Here is a 20,831-nt window from a genome sequence, read left to right as displayed (position 1 = left end):
AGGATATATGGGACTTCTGCTTCAAAAGATTAGTATCTTGAGGAAAAGAGGTACTGAAATTGAAGGTGAAACACTCAACAATTGGCCTGTCACAATGCAATGTATCTTTTTAGATGTTGTATTTGAAGGCACTTTTTTTTTTAATTTTCTTCCCAATGTCAGCAAAAGAAAAATTTTTATTACTTCATTTAACCATGAAACAAGGGTCTCTATTTCTTAAGATCATTTTAAAATTTCTCAATGTGATGTCCTGCATAATATTCTCAAGAGCCATAATATGTTATGGTAGTTTAGTTCATTTAAAACACACTCCCAGAGATGCCTTGCCAATGGTCAACTTTAATGCTGACAATTTTAGAAGCTCTTGGATTTTAAAACCCTTGTGAGGAAAAATAAAAATAAAAATGTGTCCTTTTGTTACAAACATGTAGCCCTGACAGAATCTATTACCTACCCACTTACTGTTAAGTCTACTGAGACTAGATCTACAAATGTTCCAGAAGCCAGTTCACACCTCATTGCTCTCTGTAGCATGCCACAGGAATTTAAATAGTGAATCTCAAAGCATTACTGTGTCTGTATCTTTTAAAAAATTCCAGCAACAACAACAAGCTCTTACATGGATGGCACTTACCAGATAAAATCAAATTTGAAACCAGATTGGAAAACATACTGTGGTGGTTTGAATAAAACTGACCCACATAGGTCCACAGGGAGCAGCACTATAGAGGTGTGGCCTTGTTAAAGCAGGTGTGGCTTTGTTGGAGGAAATGTGTCACTGGGACCTAGGCTTTGAGGTTTCAGAAGTTCAAGCCATGCCCAGTGTGACAATTTACTTCCTGTTGCCTGCAGATCCAGATGTAGAACTCTCAGCTCCTTCTCCAGCACCACGTCTGCCTGCATGCCACCAGGCTTCCTGCCATGACAATAATAGACTAAACATCTGAACTGTAATCTAGCCCCACTTCAACGTTTCCTTTATAAAAGTTGCTGTGCTTGGGTGCATCTTCACAGCAATAGAAACCCTAACTAAGATGCATACCAATCCTAATTTTTGTCAGTCATTGAACTCCCAATTTCTAGCCCTGAACTAAGTACATCTTCGCTGTTAACTCAGAATTACAGGAATCACTACACATTTCAGAGCTCTGCTTGTGAGACCCAGTTTCTCCAGCTGGTCTTGAGCTTGTCACTTAATCTGTCCAGTTATTCATCTCCTGACCTAATAATGATGATTTCTAACTTTCTTTCTGACTCAAAGTCCTTATGTTTCTATTGCCAGGGAAGAAATGTGAATTAAAGACCAGAGAAAACATCACCAATACAAGGAATGCAATTGAATCTCACTCTTCACTCTTGTGACATAAAAGTGCATGTTGAACGTGATAGTGGGAAACTACAAGCTCTAAGGTCTGCTGATTCAAGTAGAAATAGTAAGCTATTAATTTTGGCTTCCAGTCTGACTCAACCTTAAGAAAAAAAAAACGCAACTAGCATGACAGATTCTTAGTTTAAATCAGTATAGGGATCTGTGGAGTATTTGTGACAGTACCCTCCTCTGGATCTGATCACTGACCCCTTGCACAGCCATCTGAAGCTGTTTTCCAAATCAAACCTGAGGGAGAGCTGATTTTCAACAACAGGACTCAAGAATCTCCCTGAAAGTTGAACCCTACATCCCAAATGTAGGTGTCCAAAAATACAATGGGGCAAAAAGTTGACAATTTAACCGTTTCCTGTCCTGCCCCTGTCTATCGCTTAGAAGCCCCACATGGAGCTGGCAAGGCTGCACAGTGTTAAGATGGTAAACATATGATTGAGCAGCATCCAGAAAATTCCCAGCAAGTGCTCCCCTGCATGCTTTGCAAATCAGTCCCACCTGCAGCCGTGGATCCCCTAAGCCTCATACTTAAAAAAGACCACAACGAGTCCAATTTGGATGTTAAGGACAGGCAATTTTGAAACCAAGTCACCTGAAGTGTGGGCAGAGTCTAGCTCTGAACACCCAAGCCTAAGAAACACAAAAAAAACCCGTAATGTCTTGAAAGGAAGGGAGCAAGAAAGGTCCCAGGTCTTTGGTGGGTGACTAGATTAATAAAGCAACCCAGTCAGGTGACATCAGAAAAGGTGGCTGCAGCACAGACAAGGATGACCACCCACCCATGCTTGCTCAGGGAGAAAAGGACCGGAAGTGGCGCCGGAAGCCCCGCCCTTCCCCCCAGGCGCCCGGGACCCCTTCCTGCGAACCCCTTCCCCGCCCCCCACGCGCGTGCTTGCTGGGTTCTCGGCCCGTCTCCGGCTCCCGTGGGCCCGGTCTCTCGAACGGGGTGACGCGCGATGACGCCTCAATGGTCGCCAGGCAGGCTGGGCTTCGCAGCGCGGCGCCCGGTGGTGACCGCTGTGCTGTTCGAAGCGCCTCTGCTCCGGAGCCTGGGCTGCGATTGTGCGTTGGGCGGCGGCCGTGAGGCCGAGAAGCATGCGCGCCGGGGGCGCAGGCTGGCCCGCCGGGCTGCTGCTGCCCGTCGTCGCCTGGCTGCTCCTGGTGGGCCCGCGGGCCTCGCGGGCAGCCAATGTCACCGTCGCCGCGGTCCAGGAGCCCGGCGTGGGCCACGAGGGCGAGAATGACGGCGAGGTGGACGAGGACACCGATAACGACACCGAAGTGCCGGAGAACGAGCCCTCGACCGAGGCCGAGGCCCCGGAAGAGGGTGAGGGCAGTGGCTCCTGGCACGTGAGGCCCCCCAAGAGGGCAAGAAGCCCACCCTTTGCTCAGACAAGAACTACCAGTGTCACCTTCCGTAGAGTTCTCTGGCGTACACACCAGCCCCGAGTTTACCCACTTTGTGCATCTCTAGCCTTTAAAGCACAAGGTGCCAATGTCTAGGGCTCCAGGAAAATAAGCACGACTATTGAAATTGCTATAGAAAGACTTTCAAGTGTTACTTTGGAGAAGGAAGTCACGTTTTTAAGAAATGAGGTACCCTCTCACCATGGGCAATCGTGTGTGTGTGTGTGTGTGTGTGTGTGTGTGTGTGTGTGTTCTTGTTGTTTTACTCTGCAGTAATCTTCCCCTAGTAGGTTGTTTTTGTTGCATTTTTTAAATTTCCAAAATGCTTGTCTTCCTCTTGCTTTCCTGTTCTTGAGATGGGAACTCAAGGGAAGTGAGGATTCCTTTTACTGTGACAGATCGAAATGAACATGCTGACAAAACTGTCCCAAAGCTCCCATGATCCTGGTGCAGCCCTCAGCACCCTGACAGCAGGCCGTGTGGTGTTTGTCCTTCAAAGGACCGAGGTAGTAGAAAACAGAAGGATCCAAGTACGGACGTCGCTGTCTGATGATGAGTTAACACAAGGACGAGTGAAACAAACCTGTGTTGGTATAAACATTGCTTATACTCCTGGCTTATTAAACAGGAGAACTTACAAACAGTTGTACATATTCATGAGTAACTCATACGCTGGTAGGTCAGGGGCAAGTTGGCAGACTTCTAAAGGAGGGTGATTGCCTACACCCACAAATGGACCAGCAGACATTGTCTTAATATCTTTGTTTTTCTTCTGTCTTCTCAATCTATACATAAAGCATGGGTACTGCACCTGCTCCTTGTATGTCCTGATGACAGACAGTGACTCTGAGCATCAGAAAGAAATTGACTGTCTGGGTTTTTTGGGGATCTAACATTACAGAGACCTTGAAGAGATCCTTGACTTTGGAAATGGGAGAAAGAAAAGACTATAAAAGAGACTCTGTCCTAAGCATTGCTTCTATTCTTTGAACAACTTCAATATTAAACTGGGAAAATTCTAACTGTAAAGTGCCAAATAATGTTGAGGCGAATTTATGGATGTGATGGATTTATAATCTCTTGCATTCAAATTCAAAAGTTAAGTGCACTTATTCTTGTAGTGCTTCAGTTTCTACATCTGGACTTCAGAGAATTCATGTGTCCTCTGCAATTTTAGATGTACAGTTTCATACCTAAGTGCTTTTTCCTGGGTAGACTAAGAGTCCGGAACTGTAAACAGAAATGACAGATAGATGAACATTTCAGAACCTTGGTAAATTTGCATGATCCTTGTAGCCTAGTGGATCTGTGAAAGTTTCTTTTCTTTCTTTCTTTTTTTTTTCATCATTTACTGGCTAGTGCATTTTTTTTCTTTCTTTTTTTTTTTTTTTTTTTTTTTTTTTTTTTTTTACTTTAAAGTCTGCTTCCTGATAGTCCACAAAAATAAGGACGGGGCTGGCAAAAAACACTTTGTGAGAAGCTTCAGTAGAAATTTCAATCTTGTAATGCCCTGATTTTTAGATGCTCTATCTCTGAAGCTATACACACTTCTAAACTGGGCAAATAATTTGAATGCACCTAAATTCTCAACTGTTAAACGTGAAGCTGGAAGGTAGCCGTCATGTAAATTCAATTGCAGCTTCTCTAATAGAGTCTAGTCCATCAGTATTGTGGTTCTTTTTGCCCTATTGTCAAAACACAATACTTCTGAAAAATAAGAAAGGCACACATTTCTTTGGAGAGAATGCCGTTTTTGCTGCATAATTGCAAAGCATTTACAGTTTTAGATTTGTAAACAATTGAAGATTAGTCAACGAGTTTTATTCATGTCAACATCATCTATTTTCTTTGAGTCCCCGCATAGAGACCTGTTGTCATGATTTATCCACTTTCAAATCTTGTCAAGTTAATTTGATGTATAAACATGAAAAAGGAAAGAATACTGTCCTTGTGATTTTAGGAAAACAAGATGATTCGGGTTTTTGTAGCAGGATATTTCAGGAGAAAACCCTTCCTCTTGGAAGATATACTGTATGTCCTCTTCATCTTCAAAAAACTCCATGTCTACATAAAAGTTAGAGAAAATCCAGATTATTCATCTGCAATGCCATCTGTTACTGAGGTTTTGATTATGTAACTAATTGTTTTCCCTTTACATTGCTAACTGTCTCTGTTTATCATTGTTTACTAGTTGTAAGAATTTTACCTGTCCATTTTCTCCCTGACTATCATTAACAAAAAACAAACAGTACAAAACAAAAAAACCCAGTTGTCAGATCTCAACTTTGTTCATTTCTGGTGAACTCTGCTGACTGTTCACCAGAAATCGACTGCACAGGAGGATACCTCTAGACACTTGTCCCATGTTCCTTAAAGCTAGTGCAGAGCAGTGAATGAAGAGAAGCTGGAGAGATGGAAAGAGATAGGGACCTCAGAGCTTCAGTTTATTTCATAACTGCTCATCTTTCTAGACAATTGCAATCAGTCGTCAATTTGTTAATTGTAGTTTTTAAAGTATAGTTGGAAATATTGGTGACCAATGATGAAATAACAATATTTCAAGATAAAAGAAACAACAGAGAATGTTTGATTAACTTATCTCCTCCTTTCTGTGCCTTATGTATCTTTTAAAATATAAACATTCTATATCAATATGCTCTTAGGCTTATTAAAAGGTCCAGTAGAAATACATAGTGAATTATAAAATCAGTTTTACTCCATTAAACTATAACTGTGGTTGATCCTGGTGGCATGGAACTGTATCCCAGCTGAGGCTGAGGCAAGAATATTGTAAATTCAAGGCCAACTTGGCATACAAAGTGAATTTAAGCCCCGCACCCCAGCCGGGTAACTTAAAGAAACCTGTCTCATCTGGGGCAGTGGTAGCACATGCCCTTAATTCCAGCACTCAGGAAGCAGAGGCAGGCAGATCTCTGTGAGTTTGAGGCCAGCCTGGTCTACAAAAACCTACAAAGCAAGTTCCGGGACAACCAGGACTATTACACAAAGAAACCCTGTCTTGAAAAACCAGAAAAGAAGAAAAAAGAAATCTGTCTCAAAAACAAAATGAGGAGCAGAGGAGGATACAGCTCAGGGTGGAACACTCACCTAGCATATTTGAAACCCTAGATTAATACCCAGTAGTGCAATAAAAATAAAGTAAAAAATATGCCCTTCAATCTAAGAAAGAATAAAAGTCCTGAAATATCAACCTTACAAACTCCCCCCACCCCGAAAAACAGTTTCAGGGTTCTAGTTGTCCCCTGACGGTGTGTGCCGCTAGTCATACTGTGCAGCAGGATGATTGCCACAGGCTGTGCGTGGGCGAGGCTCGGGGACGCTTTAGGAATCCTTACCATATTCTAGCCTCCTTTTGAATTCACTGTTGAGCTCACTGGTGGTTTTTACTTTTTCTTCTCTCATGACACACCACACAGTATTTTTGGACAGTTGAGGTTTCAGCCTATAAGACTTTAATTTCATCCGAGGTTTCATTTTGTTAGATTTGGCCAATTTGCTACATTAAATCCAAATATGGTGATATTTTATTTGTACTAAAATGTTATTTGTATGTTAATAAATAAAGTTGCCCGGGGGTCAGAGCTATTAGCAAGCCATAGGAAAGCTGGGCGGTGGTGGTGCACGCCTTTAATCCCAGCACTTGGTAGGCAGAGCTAGGTAGGTCTCTGTGTGTTCAGGGATACAGCCAGCATTAGATACACACGCCTTTAATCTCAATACCAACCATAGAAGACCTGGAGGTCTGTACAGACAGGCAGTGATGAGGCGGTCATGTGGTTGGGTTTACAACCAATGAGAAGGCAGAACCGAAAGTCTTTATAAAAATTTTAGCACAGGAAGTAGCTCTCTTTCAGAGAGGTAGGACCTCCACAGGAGGAAGGGTAAGGTTTTAGCTCTAAGCTCTGACCTCTTGGCTTTCTTCTTTGCATTGGTTCTGTGTTTCTTATTTAATAAGACACTTGGTTACATCTACATTCAAACTTATAATCAGGAGTATTTTCAGGATCCCTGATTCAGTCTGCATGTTATCAAGGTTCCTTTTACAGGTTATTAATAAAATGCTGAGGAAGACACAGACCTTTGACACATTATTACTTCTGCATTGACACCAACCAGTTAATTAGCACCTGTGGACTTCTTGATGAACTGATGCTAGACTATTTTTCATTTGATACATTGTTACATAATGGGAAACTTTGACAAATGCCACATGGAAATCCAGATATGTATCACTTTCTTGACCCACCATTGTAGGACTTACAGTTTTATAAAGTGACTGATTGACCCAGTGAAAAGTCAGTAGATCATAAATACTGAAGTTGAAAGAATCTTTGGAAATTGTCTGGTTCCATGTCCTTGTCCTTCTTTTCCCCCTCTATTTCAAGTGAGAAGGAACTACCAATTTTCCCAGAGTAGCAGAGGTAGTGAACAATAGAGCTGACTGACTGATGGTTTGTAAGTGGTCCAGTAGGCATTCTTTTCTACATGTTTTTATGCTCAGGGTCCAGTTTTTAGCTTATGACTCATAATATGCCAACTGAAAGTATTAAAGCATTCCAAGTATTAAAATGTCAATTCAAATTGATCATCATGTTAGTTCAAATCATTTAACAAAGTCAATATTGATTTAAATTACATGTATCATATACCTGCTCTGTATTCACAGTACTGTATTTGATGCTGGCAAATACAGAACAAAGTGTTTGTGAAACTATTAATGTTTTACAATATTGAAAATGGGAAAAATTAGAGTATGAAATTAATAACTACAAAATGAGTTTGAATTGGGTTAACTATTGGGTCTTTAGTGGGTACACATTCCTCAGCAGTTTACAGAATGTTTTCATACACCATTTTATTCAATTTTAAATATCAAGTAAGATGGGCTTTGCAATTTTTACAAAGGATTAACTAGGTCTGGCAAAATTGAGTTGCTTCACTCAAATTCAAACAGCAAATTAGTGGCGGAAGCAGTGTTTTGGACTTCAAGTTGAATGGGCTTTCTGTGTGATTTGTTCCTTAGAGACCCAGTGCCTTTCGACATTCTCCTTTAGCAGCGCATCGTGTATTTTTTCTGTTGAGATTTGAGTCTTAATCTTGAAGACTTGGTTACATGTTACAGCTATAGGAATGCAGGCTAATGATTGGCGGGGGGGGATGTCCTAGCATGGTAGCTCATACTTGTAATCCTAGAGAAGCTGAGACAAAAGAACCATTGAGTTCAAGGCCAATCTGTGCTGTGTAGCAAGATCCTGTCCCCCAAATAAACTCCCAAATTACAAAAGGAAAGTCAAAAGAAAATGTGATTGAGAACTAAGACTACTAAGATTCTCAAATAATTAGATACTCAATTACATAGTAAGTGTATGGATTATAGATTATCCGGCTGAATAAAACATTGGAATGGATTCTTAGAAACATTGAAATCTGCCATCAAACCTGCAAAGTGAATGAATGAAATCTATTTGTAAATTTTTTAATTTTGATGTATACTTGGTATGAAGACTTATTTGGGGATGTAAATTGTTTTGTACTATTTTATTTCTTTTTCTTTTCTTACAGAAAATAGAGAATATTTTAAAATGGTTCCTAAAGTTCAAAGACTGTTGTGTGTATGTTGTATTATACTTTTTCAGCTGGGTTTTAATTCACTGTGTATGAGCTAGTAAAAAAAGAAAAGGCTTGTGTTATATATGATATTCAAAAACCTTGAGTTATTTCTAACTTAATGAATGTTCTTAAAGTGTGAGGCTTCTCTGATTTAGAATGATGATAGCTGTTGTTTGTGTGAGGAGCAACTTTGCCTTCCTGGTTTTAATAGAACATTTAAAAAATCCTCTATTGCCCATATGACAATTACTTGTACCTTTCAACCCCCAAGTAAGATGTTTGCCACTTATAAAAGTTTTCATATGGTTAAATAACGTTTTTTAACTTTATGTTTAGTTCAGAACAGAACAATAGTCAAAGAAGTAGAATTTGGAATGTGCACTGTCACATGTGGTAAGTAGCATAGACCAAAGGAATAACCTGTCATGATTTCTACCAAGATAAAATGCCAATTATTTGTGATGTCTGTACTACTTATACTTTCTTCATCTCTCGTTGCTTTCTATGCCTACTGCTATCATTTACACACAACACTAGGTAATCGCTTCAAAAGGTACATTTTTCAGGTTTGGGGTATTTTTGCATATAAACTGTCTTCACTAAACTAAAATTCTGCTTCACAGATGTTCAAAGATGAGAGATCTTCAGTGCATCTAACAGATGCCTTCCCACACTACTTTGGTAAACCTGCCAAGAAATAGGCTTATTTGCAGTAGACTATTACAAATATTCCATTTCTCTAGCTTGTATTATATTTTGGAGAAAAGAAGTGTTAGCTTGTAAGGTGAATAATGGTGAAAGAACATGACATTGTCCATTCCAAGAATAGAGAAAAATCTCTAAAGTAGGATTGGGATTCAGGCTACATGTGCTATAAGAGCCCACTGGTTCTTAAACAGCTACCCTAAGTATGTTATAATTGCTGGGCTAACCCAGACTTTCTAACAACCTAGGGCTATGGGGAGGCCTAAGGATTTGAAGTTCTGATCAATTCACATGGAAGCTGATCTTGCTAGTGCTGGAAATCTCTTGGTTTCTGTAACCGTTGCTGGGAATCAGCATGATGAGAAGACAGTAGACAATTAACAAATGACATTGTTTATCCTAGTTTGGAAACATGACAGTGACAAGATTCTAGTCTGTACCCATCTATATCAGACTTCTTTTTAGGTCAAAGTTTTGTAAAAGGATTACCCAAACTGGCAGTTTTTTATGTGAGTGCTAAAATATACATAACATATAAGTTACTATTTAACCATTTTCAAGTATTGTGGCCGAACACTCCATCAGCATTAGCTGTAGAATATTTTCAATACCCCAAACTAAAACCCCATGCCCAGAAGGCAGTAGCTCTCCCCACACCCACACTTCCAGTTCTGGCTGGCACTTTTTTCTAATTAGCTTAAAATGGAGTTCTAGCCTTGGCTTTGTAGTGACAGCCCAAACGACAGGAATCCTTGTGGACCAGCCTGAGCATGTTCAGTCATCTTTATTGTTGTTGTTGTTGCTGCTTGAGAATTTTCCACAGTAGAGTTCTTTTTTATAACAACTCCAGTAATCTTCCAACCTTCTTTCTGATCTTGTGGGGGTCCACTTTCTTAGCCTTCAAAAGTGTAGCATCACCAAGGAACTTGTTGGAAATAGAGGACTGCAGACTTTTCCAAGCCTGGGTCAGAATTTGCACTTTAGAAAGCTCTCTGCGTGACGTGCATGCACTCTTAAGTTTGTGAGCCACCTGTCATTTTCAGCTTTTCCTTTCCGTGGAATGGGCTTATGATTACCACCTTATCAGGGCCTAAAAAGGGGAATCCAGCAGGGAAGCTGGAGGCAGATTTTGCCTAGACTGTTACACAACTCCTAGGATGGGATTAGAAACCAGTGACACTCTAGAATCAGCTAATAATGGTTGATTTCTTGCTGAAAAATGTGTGACAGTTTTAGAAAGAGTATCTTGTTGAAAATAGAAGTGTAGTTAATAGTTTATCCCATCTATATGTAATGCAGAGAATTTATCAATACAGAAATTAAAAAGCATATTTTATGGTAAAATATGATTTTGGAATTTCTTCCAGAAGCTTCAACCCCAACCCTGAAAAGTTCCATGATCAAATACATTTGTGCAATCCTATGTATTATATCATAGCTGATTTTATAGGTTATAGGAAGAATATTTTTGGTACTCTTAATAGGAAAAATTCTATCAATTTAAAACATGCACAATTATGAATGAGTTCTGATTTCAAAGATATTGAAAAATAAAAATTTTATATTTTAGTCAATGAAAAATTATGCATGGTAGTATATTTATTAGCATACTAAAAGTTTCAAAAAACTTCCATACTGAAGAGATCCTTTTTGCTTTATTGTAACATTTTAAAATGTGCATGTGAGCATAGAATCCTTTTTCTGATGGGAATAGCAACCTGTATCTTATGAAACTTTCTTGGGGAACCACTGCTTTAAGAAATAACCAGAGTAGCTAGTCTACAAAAGCTCTACATGTACTCATACAGAATTTAGGGCTGTAATTTCCAAAATTAAGAGAACAGTCTCACAACAAAACTAAACTAAAGAAAATACAGACTTGAATGGGAAGAACAACCCTTTGCAGTTACTTTTATTTAAATATTTATTCATTTCTTTAACTAAAGGTGTTGGTATCAGAGAAGTTATTTTAACCAATGGATGCCCTGGAGGTGAATCCAAGTGTATTGTTCGTGTGGAAGAATGCCGTGGACCTGTTGACTGTGGCTGTGAGTTGAATCCCTATTGTCTGAAGGAGGGTTTATGCTGGGGAAATATCTTTAACTTCAACATACTGCTGAATACAAGGAGACAATCAACTGATAAAAAGAAATAATAAAAAATGAAATACCCCTTCTCCAGACAGTCAGAGCTCTAAGTAGCCTGACTTGATTTACATTCAGTGGTGTGGAGAGTCTGTGATAGGCTGGAGCTTCACTGTGCCCTGAAGTGAAACATTTCTGATGTTGTGGCCATGACATTTTATCTGTAGATTGATAACCTTAAATTTGGAACTTGGAGCTGTTTGTATCAAATTATGCTTTTCTGGCATTTCAGTGTCTCTAAATGAGGTTCAATAACCCTAAATTAGAAGCCATGGGCAGATCACCAGGTTCAGAGTAACATGTCACTAAGTGATATGCCTTTCTCTCTTCCGCACTTTTTCTGCATTCCAATGAAGAGCCCTGGTGTCTCCTCACCTGGTTCTTTTGGTGACCTTTTTATAATCAGACTCCAAATTATGAGATTCAGTGTCCTTGGCATCTAATTGACTTCTGAGGGTGGCTTTTTACAACAGTGTGGCATATGAGGAAGGGTCCTCAAACAATACAGAGTTTTCCTTACAGTAGTGTTATTTTCCACTGTAGGGAGATAGGACCTGAGACCTGGACTCTAGCCTGGCCCTTTGTTGTCTTCTCTGGGCCTTCAGGAGATCTCATAACTTTGGATCTGCTTATTTGACTGGAGAGATTAGAAATTTGGCTTGTCATAACCAGTCTAACTAACCCTCGTATTATGTATAATACATATGGATGTGGATATATGTGTATAAAATATGCTCAGTGTCTTGATAGTGCTGTCTCCTGGTTGATGAAATAATTAAATTATTGGTTGATGATATAATTAAAAATAGTTGATTAAAAAAGGAATATAGCCAGATAAATCAATATTCTGCCCTTTGGTACTTGTCTATTTATTTTCCATTTTTTTCCCCCAGGGGGAAAACCAGTTTCTGAGAGTCTTGAAAGTGTTAGACTGTCATGTGTTCATATATCTCCTGAAAATCGTTTCAGATATATGTGGAAGCTTCTAAAGGCAGACCAAGTAAGTAAATATTGTGTATAATCGGGTGTTTTTAGTGGCTGATAACATTTGATACCTAGTTCTGATGTTTTAAGAAAGCAATTTGAAAAATGGTGTTAAACATCATACAACTTTATTGTATTATTGGAATTAAATTTTTGTCAGACTAAAAGTATATGTCTTAGGGTCATCTATAATCATAACTTCAATTCACACATTTTATGATGTATTTTGTTTTGGCATCAAAATTCTTACTGGTTTATATAGGCATGGCATGAAAAATTAATTAAAGGTGTTATAAATGCCAGATATCAACTGAGTGATAAGAGTTCATTTAAATGACATAAAACAACCTTATAAACGTAAAAAATATATAAAAGGTGAAAGATTTATATGATCTGAAGAGAAACTTGAAAAATAACAACAAATAATAATTGTGTCATTTTACAGATGAATAATTGAGTTATAGAAAGTGTCTTAGTTTGCTTTTCTTCCACTTTGAAAAACACTGACCAAAACCAAACTGGGAAGGAAATAGTTCCAAGTTCATCACTGAGGGAAACCAGTGCAGGAACCTGCGCAGAACCTCGGAAATTTGCTTTCCACGACTTGCTCAGCCTACTTTCTAATACATCCCAAGACCACCCCCTGCCCAGGAGTGACATTACCCACAGTGCTCTGGACCCTTCCACATCAATCATTAATCAAGAAAATGTTCCACAGACTTGCTGACAGGCCAGTTCATAGAGGCATTTTCTCAACTGAGGTTCCCTTTTCCAGATAGCCCTAACTTGTGTAAAGTTGACAAAATTAGCACAGAACGTACTGTCCATAGTCAACAGGGTTGAGCATTGAAGTCTAGATTATCTGATACTACATACTAGGCTAGGGGAGTGAGCAATTCTCCTTTTGTTAGAGGGATGTCTCCTTATGCTATCCGTAATCAACAGGGTTGAGAGTTGAAGTCTAGATTATCTGATTCTAAGTCGTATATGTACAGTTAACTACATACTAGGCTAGGGGAGTGAGCAATTCTCCTTTTGTTAGAGGGATGTCTCCTTATGCTGTCACCTATTGTGTTTGCCAGTGATCCAACCAGTCCTGCTTGTCTTTCACTGTCTCCATTTGCAATCAGTGAACCCAGTCAAGACTGTTCATACGTTTTGTTTTTGTTTTTTGTTTTGTTTTTAATAGCAACCTGTTATACTTGCAAATGATTCAGCAGTCCTAGAAGTACAAAGAGAACTTCATCCCATGGCTTTCGAGTGTGATACCCTGGATAATAATGAAATAATAGCGTCTGTTAAGTTCACAGTCTATACAACAAATGGTAATTATCCAGCAGTGTTTTCGTTTGCTTATATCTCAAACTTATTTTCAGGAAACTGCCTAATGGACTTTTTAAAATACAAATTTCTACCAGCTGTACCCCAGAGCTTCTGATTCAGTAGATCTGTATGGAGCTGGCCCATGAATTTTCAAATGAAGCTGTTCCTTTAAAAGCCAGTCCTGGGCACTGGCTGCTCTTCCAGACGTCCTGTGTGCAATCCACTGTACTCCCATGGTGGCTCACAACAGTCTCTAATGAGAAGTGATTCCCTCTTCCAGTGTGCTGACATACATGCAAGCAAAGTACCCATATACATAATTAAATGAATCTTTAAACCAAAAGAGTTGACCTTAAAAAAACAAAACTCAGACCTTCAACTTGAAATATATTGGTGCATTTATTTCCATCATAAAAGTGAAGATAGACAAATGGATTGTCATTCGTGATTGCAGAAAAAAAATATAGTTAAGACTAGTAAAATCAGAGCATTTTTCTTAAAAAGTTATCCATTAGAGGGCCGGGCAGTGGTGGCACATGACTTTAATCCCAGCACTTGGGAGGCAGAGGCAGGCAGATCTTTGTGAGTTTAAGTCCAGCCTGGTCTACAGAGCGAGATCCAGGAAAGGTGCAAAGCCACACAGAGAAACCCTGTCTCGAAAAACAAAACAAAACAAAAAACAAAAAAAAAAACCAACAAAAAAAGTTATCCATTTGAAGTAAGTGTGTGTGTGTGTGTGTGTGTGTGTGTGTGTGTGTGTGTGTGTGTTTTGAGACTGGGTTTCTCTAGGTAACCCTGGCTGTCCTGGACCTCACTATATAGTCAGGGCTGGCCTAGAGCTCATCTGCCTGTCTATGCCTCCAGAGTGCTGGAATTAAAGGTGTGTGCATCAAGACTGGCTTTGGATTATATTTTGATTGTTTAGTATTAAAGTTCTTGATCTAGCCTTGAACATGGCTTTACATATTAGAAATTGTTTCTCCTGAGAAATAAAATCTATATCCATGTTCATTAAGTTTAACCTGTGGCATCCACTGTGTCCAGGTAACTATTTCCTTGGGGTTAGTTGCTCTTAACTATATTTAATGTTGCTATCTCTGTTGGTTGGAGTATCTTGTCACAAGTCCCTTTGAGAACTCACTTGTGTTAAGATTCTCTAGAGGAACAGAACTGATAGAATGAATAGTAAAGGGGGGACTTAGTAAGAATGGTTTACAGGCTGTGGTTCCGGGAGTTCAACAATGGCTGTTTCCCTGTGGAAGGCTGAGAATCCAGTAGTTGTTCAGCCCATAAAGCTGGATGCCTCAGCTGATCTTCTGACTAAATAGGAGCCTCAAAGAAGTAGAGTCTAGTACCAGCAAAGACCTGCCCCAGCAGCAGGATAGATGAACTTGCCAACAAGAGAGAGGACAAGCAGGCAAAAGCAGAAGCTTCCCTCTTCTGTGTCATTTTATGTGAGCTGCTACTAGAAGGTGTGGCCCAGACTTAAGAGGAGTCTTTCCCCCTCAGATGATCCAATCAAGAAAAATCCCTCACAGGTGTGCCAGCTGCTTGGGTTTTAGTTGATTCCAGAGGTAGTCAGTTGACAACCAAATTAGCCATCAAATTATTAAAGATTCTAGAGCTCTTATTCTCAGAGAACTGTCTTTATATATAAGCCTTCTAGAAGAGATAGGTAACTTTAAGGGGGGGTCTGTGCTTTTCTTGAAGCTATTTTAGTTTAAAAAACTTTTGTTGCATTCTGGAGAACCAGGCTATGCAATGTCCTTTACTGAAATGAAACTAAGCTACAAAAGGTTTTGGAGAGGGTTTAAAAATGAATGTTTACTAGTTAAACTTTCTTGACATGTTTTTAGATGGCAATTTGCAAAACATCTTCAAGGTAAAAGTTAATAACCACTATGTTGAGACATCATCAAAAGATAATTTCATTAGCAAGTAACTATTAAGAAAAGCACAAGATTGGACGACTGGAGGATCATCAAGCTTTATAAACATTCTCAACCTGCCATAGATGATGATGCTATAGGTGTCTGGCCATTTGTGGACTTAGTCCTCACTCTCTGGCCCCTAAATAGTAGTTAGCAATTTTCACAAGTAGAAAGGAACATTTGTCTGCTTAATGTGTAAGCTAAGGGTTAGAGCACAGACACTAAATCCTTGTCCTCTATTGAGACTAGGTTGACTTTTGTCTCATAGCAGCCCTTGGATGGAGAGCCCACTCTTCCACTTAGTCCATGCACACTTAAACAACAAAATACCTTCAGGATATTTCAGGACCCATTAGTTTCTCTGAAAAATGGCAAGTTGCTCACCAGTGCAACAGACCTTTTTGCTTGTTCAGACATGGAACAAATATTACAAATATCCATACTCTACAGTATTGGAATGAACTAAATATGTAACAGAAATGTTTTTAGGATAAATGGAGCTAATGGAAAGTTCTACCAGATATAGTGACATATGCCTTTAATCCCAGCACTTGAGGATCCCAACATAGAGACAAGCAAATATCTGTGAGTGCCAGGCCAGTCTGGTCTACATGGTAACTTCCTGGACAGCTAGGGCTATATAGAGAAACACCATCTCAGAGGGGAGGGGGGGAATTCCCATTCCTATTTTTTCTTTCTCACTTCTGTATCATGTTTTCACTCACAATTATTGCCTTTTGCAATATGGCATTGTTTTGGGATTTAATTGTGTGCCTCTAAAAGATACATTGATGTCCTAAGTTCTTAGTACTTAGATTGTAGATACACTTGAAAAAGGGGTCGTTGAAGATGTAATCAGTTAAGATGAGATTGTGATTGGTGTCCACATAAAGAGAACTTTGGGCAGTGGAAGGAGAAAGGAAAGAAGAAAAAGAAGGAGGATTAATAGAAGAGAGGCGGAATAAAAGAAGGAGGAGGAAGAGGAATGAGAAGGGGCAGGGTGGGCGACAGGCACACGGGAGCAGACCCAGACTGAGGCCACCAGAAGCTGAAGAGGTAGCACAGTGCCCCCCCCCCAGCCTTCGCAAGACTCATCGAGCCCCACCAATCCCGCCAATGGTTTTATTATTTATAGCTTCCAGAATAGGAAGCAAATTTATGCTGTTGACAAGTCACCCCGTTTATGGTAGTGATAAGAAATAATATATGCATAAGCTATATTTACCTAAACATGAAGTATTGAAATTCAACCCATTTTTCATTAATTTTAATTTCATTTAAAAATTTTAAGAGTAAATTCAGCCTTCTTCAAAAAATTAGATATACAAGTAGTCCCCATGGTCCTTGCTGCTCTCCTCAGGGATGTAATCCCACACTCTTTACTCTCCATTCTCTCTTGGCTGACATTGGGTGCTAGTGAATAAAACAAACTAATTTTGCATTTCTCTTCAGAACCTAATCCTAAACATTGTCTCTATGTTTTAAAAACCTCCCACTTTGTACAAATCTGAAATTATTAAAATTTTTCTTAATCTGACAACATTGGAATAAATATATAAATGCACCTTTGTAATTGTGCTTAGAACTGTTTAAAGGGAGATCACCAAATTGCATTTATACTGTATGACTACTGAGAAAAGCTGGCTATAATCCATGGCATTAAGAGGATAAGAACAAATCCAGGAGACTGATATGCAGGAGACCACTTCTCATGGAGGGGTAAATTAAATGTTAGTGTACATTTAATGTAGTAAATTAAAATGTTAAAATAGTCCGCTCATAGTTTACACAAATAATTAAACCTCCCTGGTCCTTGTTTTACTTACCTGTATAATATAGTATTTAGGTGGATAGCCCTTTTCTGTGGATTATTTTTGTGTGCTTTTAGAATTTGGGGAATAAAAAAAACCATAGGGAAGCTAGCAATTCACAAAATATATACACAGTATGTATAAACTGTTTCTTCACCAGTTTACAGTATAGTGATGCTATCACACTGCTGTAGACCAGCTCTCCTTACTAGTTTATAGTGTAGTGATGCTGTCACACTGCTGTAGACTAGCTCTCTTCACCAGTTTACCGTATAGTAATGCTGTCACACTGCTGTAGACTAGCTCTCTTTGCCAGTTTACAGTACAGTGATGCTATCATCACACATGCTCTAGACTAGCTCTCTTCACCAGTTTATAGTGTAGTGATGCTAACACACATGCTGTAGACTAGCTCTATAGTGATGCTGTCATACACACTGTAGAGCAGCTGTCTTCACCATTTTACAGTATAGTGATGCTATCACACTGCTTTAGACCAGCTCTCCTTACTAGTTTATAGTATAGTGATGCTATCACACATGCTGTAGACCGGCTTTGCCTTCTTAACAACCTTATTTGCAGAAAGGAAATGCCTGACCTGGGAGAAGTGTGTGAATATTGTATGAGAATAATGAGTGTCAATCCCAATCTTATATTTAAAACACCAGAGCTATATCATAATCCTAAGCATATATAATTTAAGTCTGTAAAGCTTTAAAGAGGAAATGGGAGAAGCTCCTCATGATTCAGTAATAGGCAAGGTTTCTTAGCCATGACTCAGAACAGTCACCATAAAAAGTAACATTGAGTAAATCACACTGTGTCAAAAGTAAAAAAACTTCAGCTTACCAAAATAAGCCACTTGGAAAATGAATAGCCGGGCTGACATCTGAGAGAAATCCAAGAAACAATAGCTAGGATAGCGAGGTTGAAAATGTGCTCTCTCAGTTTGTTAGGAAACTAAGTACACCCCGACCCTATTGCCAGCACAGACTCTTTTATTTATCTCGGAGAAGGGAAACCATAGCTCCACATAATAACATTTACACAGTGGTCCATTTAGATAGCCATTCCCCACTGATTTTCCAGTAGCAGTCATCTTATGTGTCGCTCTACTTTTAGAACTGCAAATGAGAAGAACAACCAGACCAGACACTGATGCAGTCTTAGTTTTTGTGCTGACCATAGGAGTCATTATCTGCATATTTGTGATCTTCGTATTGATCTTCATCATCATAAATTGGTAGGTGAATAGCTGGGGTGCACTTTAACCTTTGATTGACATCTTCCTCAATCCTGATCCATTTGCAGTGAAGCCCAGATCGGTGCCCCACGGTGTCTCCTCAATGTATCTTGATGCTATCTTCTTTCAGGCTACCCCATCTTGTATATGGATGCCTTTAAACGCAACAACCTGACATACTTTGCAGCCATGGGAGAACTTTCAGATGTACTTTTTACAGTTTTACAAGGCAATTGTTTAAAAAGAAAAAAAAAAAGATTCCTTTTGTCACTTAACCATAGTTCTCACTGCTTTAAAACTTGGCCATTGAAACCTCCCAGTTCACTTAAATGAAAAAAAAAAAAGCCTGTATATGTATTACATCCAGCAAATCTGAGGGTGCATCAGTCACAGTGCAGATGGATTATTCTAAGAGGAGCTGAACTGTGAATAAAAGGCACTTCTATACAATGGAGATGTAAGCATCCACCTCATTTAGTTTTTTTTTTCTTTATGACTGTGGCCTTTGTGTTTTGCTTTTGTTTTTCTGCCAGGGCTGCAGTGAAATCATTCTGGGGGGCGAAAGCTTCAAGTACCGAGATACATTCTGAGATGAGTTCTATGAGGTACAAAGACTCGACTTCTCTTGACCAATCGCCAACAGATATAGCTGCACGTGAAGAAGATGGTTTAAGTGAATGGAATGAATGATGTGTGGATGACAAATGAGAAACCAAAGACAATTAGAGAATATCAGATTCATTATTATAAAAATAAAATATATTTGAAAACTAAAATACTTCAATGATGTTGGATTGAATTTACTTCGATGGTGGTAATGCAGTGTGGGGACAGAGCTGTTTATTCAGTCCAGCTCTTAGTACAATTGACAAATTCTCTTTTAATTAGTTCTTGGTATTTACTGCTTCAGATGATAGCTTGAGGTTACTTATGTAGATGTATATAGAAATAGTTTCTGATCTTCACTTGTGAGGTCATTTGCCATTCGCCTTTCTGTCCTAAATAAGAAAACTATAATACTGAAGTTTCTTTGGAAAGTAAGCTTTCTCCTACTTGGGAGAACTGGGTTGAATCAGTAAAGTAAATCATACTTCATAGTCTGCAGGGTGTATAATATACAAAATAACATTTGTAAAACATGAAGCAGTGGTAAAACAAAGCGTTGGTGACTACTGTGTGTTAAGCACTGCTCAAAGCAGTTTATTATGTACCTTGATTGTGTTTGTGTAGAGGAAATACAGATGGAAGAACTAAACAAAGACTTGGAGGTAGCTGAGAAAATGACATGAATTTAGTCATTTGTATTTCTTCCAGATCGCTTCTCGGCCTTGTGGCTAAGATCAAGTGTATTTCTTCCAGAAGCAGTGACTTAGAGACTCTATAATGACCACTAACAAGTACCTTATGTGCTCAGGTGACATATAGAAAGAGCACAATCATCTTGTGTTGTACCACTGTGACACAATGCAGCTAGCTAAGCAAACAAGATGTTAAAGCATTAAGAATTATACTCAGTAGTCTTTTCCAGCAATGTTTTTAAGACTATACTTAGTTTTTCTCTGTTTAGATGAATTCTATGCTAACTTCATTGCTTTATTTTAGGGTTTATGATATCCACTGGGCAGAAGACATTATAAATGGGCATGTATGGCACACCTTGCTCTGACAGACAGAAAAGGGGTATTATAAAGTTACCCTGTTTATTTCTGTTCCATGGCAGTTTTAGCTGAAAGAAGAAAGGATCAACTAGTTAGAAAATGATTTTTGTCTGTTGTGGGAATTCCATTGGAGACCTTAAGTGAAAAGAGATTGTTTTCATATAATCTCCTAAAAGACAATTTGTAACACCTACCTCAGACAAATGTTAAACAACAATCAGCCTTCCAGTTCTTATTTCTAAGTATGTATGGTCTTAACACCTTAAGTAAGGAGGCTAAAAATTGTTGAGTAGTAATTATATAAATCCTTGTTTTTAAAGCCAGAATGGCAGTGAGTTCCAACTATATTTCCACAGCCATTAGAGTTCAGTTATTGAATAAGACTAGTTGTGCAAAGGGCTATTCTTGGGCTACTTCTCACTGCTTACCTCTGGCATGTGCTGGGACAGTACTTCTTAGCTCTTTTGGCGGGTAGGGCCATGTGCCTAGTGCTGACCAGTAAGTCGTTAGCCCACATTCCAAAGTTCTGGGTTGTCCTGAGCTGGCACACTGACATGTGAAAACATTTGGAACTCTGATGGCTTGGGTTCCAGAGAGAGGACTGTATGACACA

The 20,831-nt window shown here is 39.1% G+C and overlaps 1 protein-coding gene across 2 annotated transcripts; it reads left to right on the top strand.

Moving 5' to 3' along the window:
• Window positions 1–2,280: 2,280 nt before the first annotated feature.
• Window positions 2,281–19,338, top strand: Spaca1 (sperm acrosome associated 1). 2 transcript variants are annotated; one of them, XM_037202488.1, is made up of 7 exons: window positions 2,281–2,708; window positions 8,756–8,812; window positions 11,071–11,172; window positions 12,162–12,268; window positions 13,442–13,577; window positions 18,440–18,560; window positions 19,102–19,238. In XM_037202488.1, the coding sequence occupies exons 1-7, from the start codon at window positions 2,477–2,479 to the stop codon at window positions 19,148–19,150; spliced, it is 804 nt and encodes a 267-aa protein (XP_037058383.1). In that variant the 5' UTR covers window positions 2,281–2,476; the 3' UTR covers window positions 19,151–19,238. The 2 variants fall into 2 exon arrangements, with proteins under 2 accessions (XP_037058383.1, XP_028728602.1); XM_028872769.2 differs by having other exon boundaries at window positions 2,297–2,708; window positions 19,094–19,338.
• The last annotated feature ends 1,493 nt before the right edge of the window (window positions 19,339–20,831 follow it).

This window comes from Peromyscus leucopus, chromosome 2 (genome assembly GCF_004664715.2).
Source record: "Peromyscus leucopus breed LL Stock chromosome 2, UCI_PerLeu_2.1, whole genome shotgun sequence".
NCBI classification, from domain to species: Eukaryota; Metazoa; Chordata; class Mammalia; order Rodentia; family Cricetidae; genus Peromyscus; species Peromyscus leucopus.
Note: the sequence above shows the minus strand (reverse complement) of the source record. Positions and strands in the feature narration are given on the sequence as shown.

What these genes read in the sequence shown, in the direction of transcription:
- Spaca1 (XM_028872769.2), top strand. Translation starts at nt 2,477, where the DNA reads ATGCGCGCCGGGGGCGCAGGCTGGCCCGCCGGGCTGCTGCTGCCCGTC. An exon ending in GGCCGAGGCCCCGGAAGAGG is followed by an intron (nt 2,709 to 8,755) that starts GTGAGGGCAGTG and finishes CTTTATGTTTAG; the next exon opens with TTCAGAACAGAACAATAGTC. An exon ending in AGCTTCTAAAGGCAGACCAA is followed by an intron (nt 12,269 to 13,441) that starts GTAAGTAAATAT and finishes TGTTTTTAATAG; the next exon opens with CAACCTGTTATACTTGCAAA.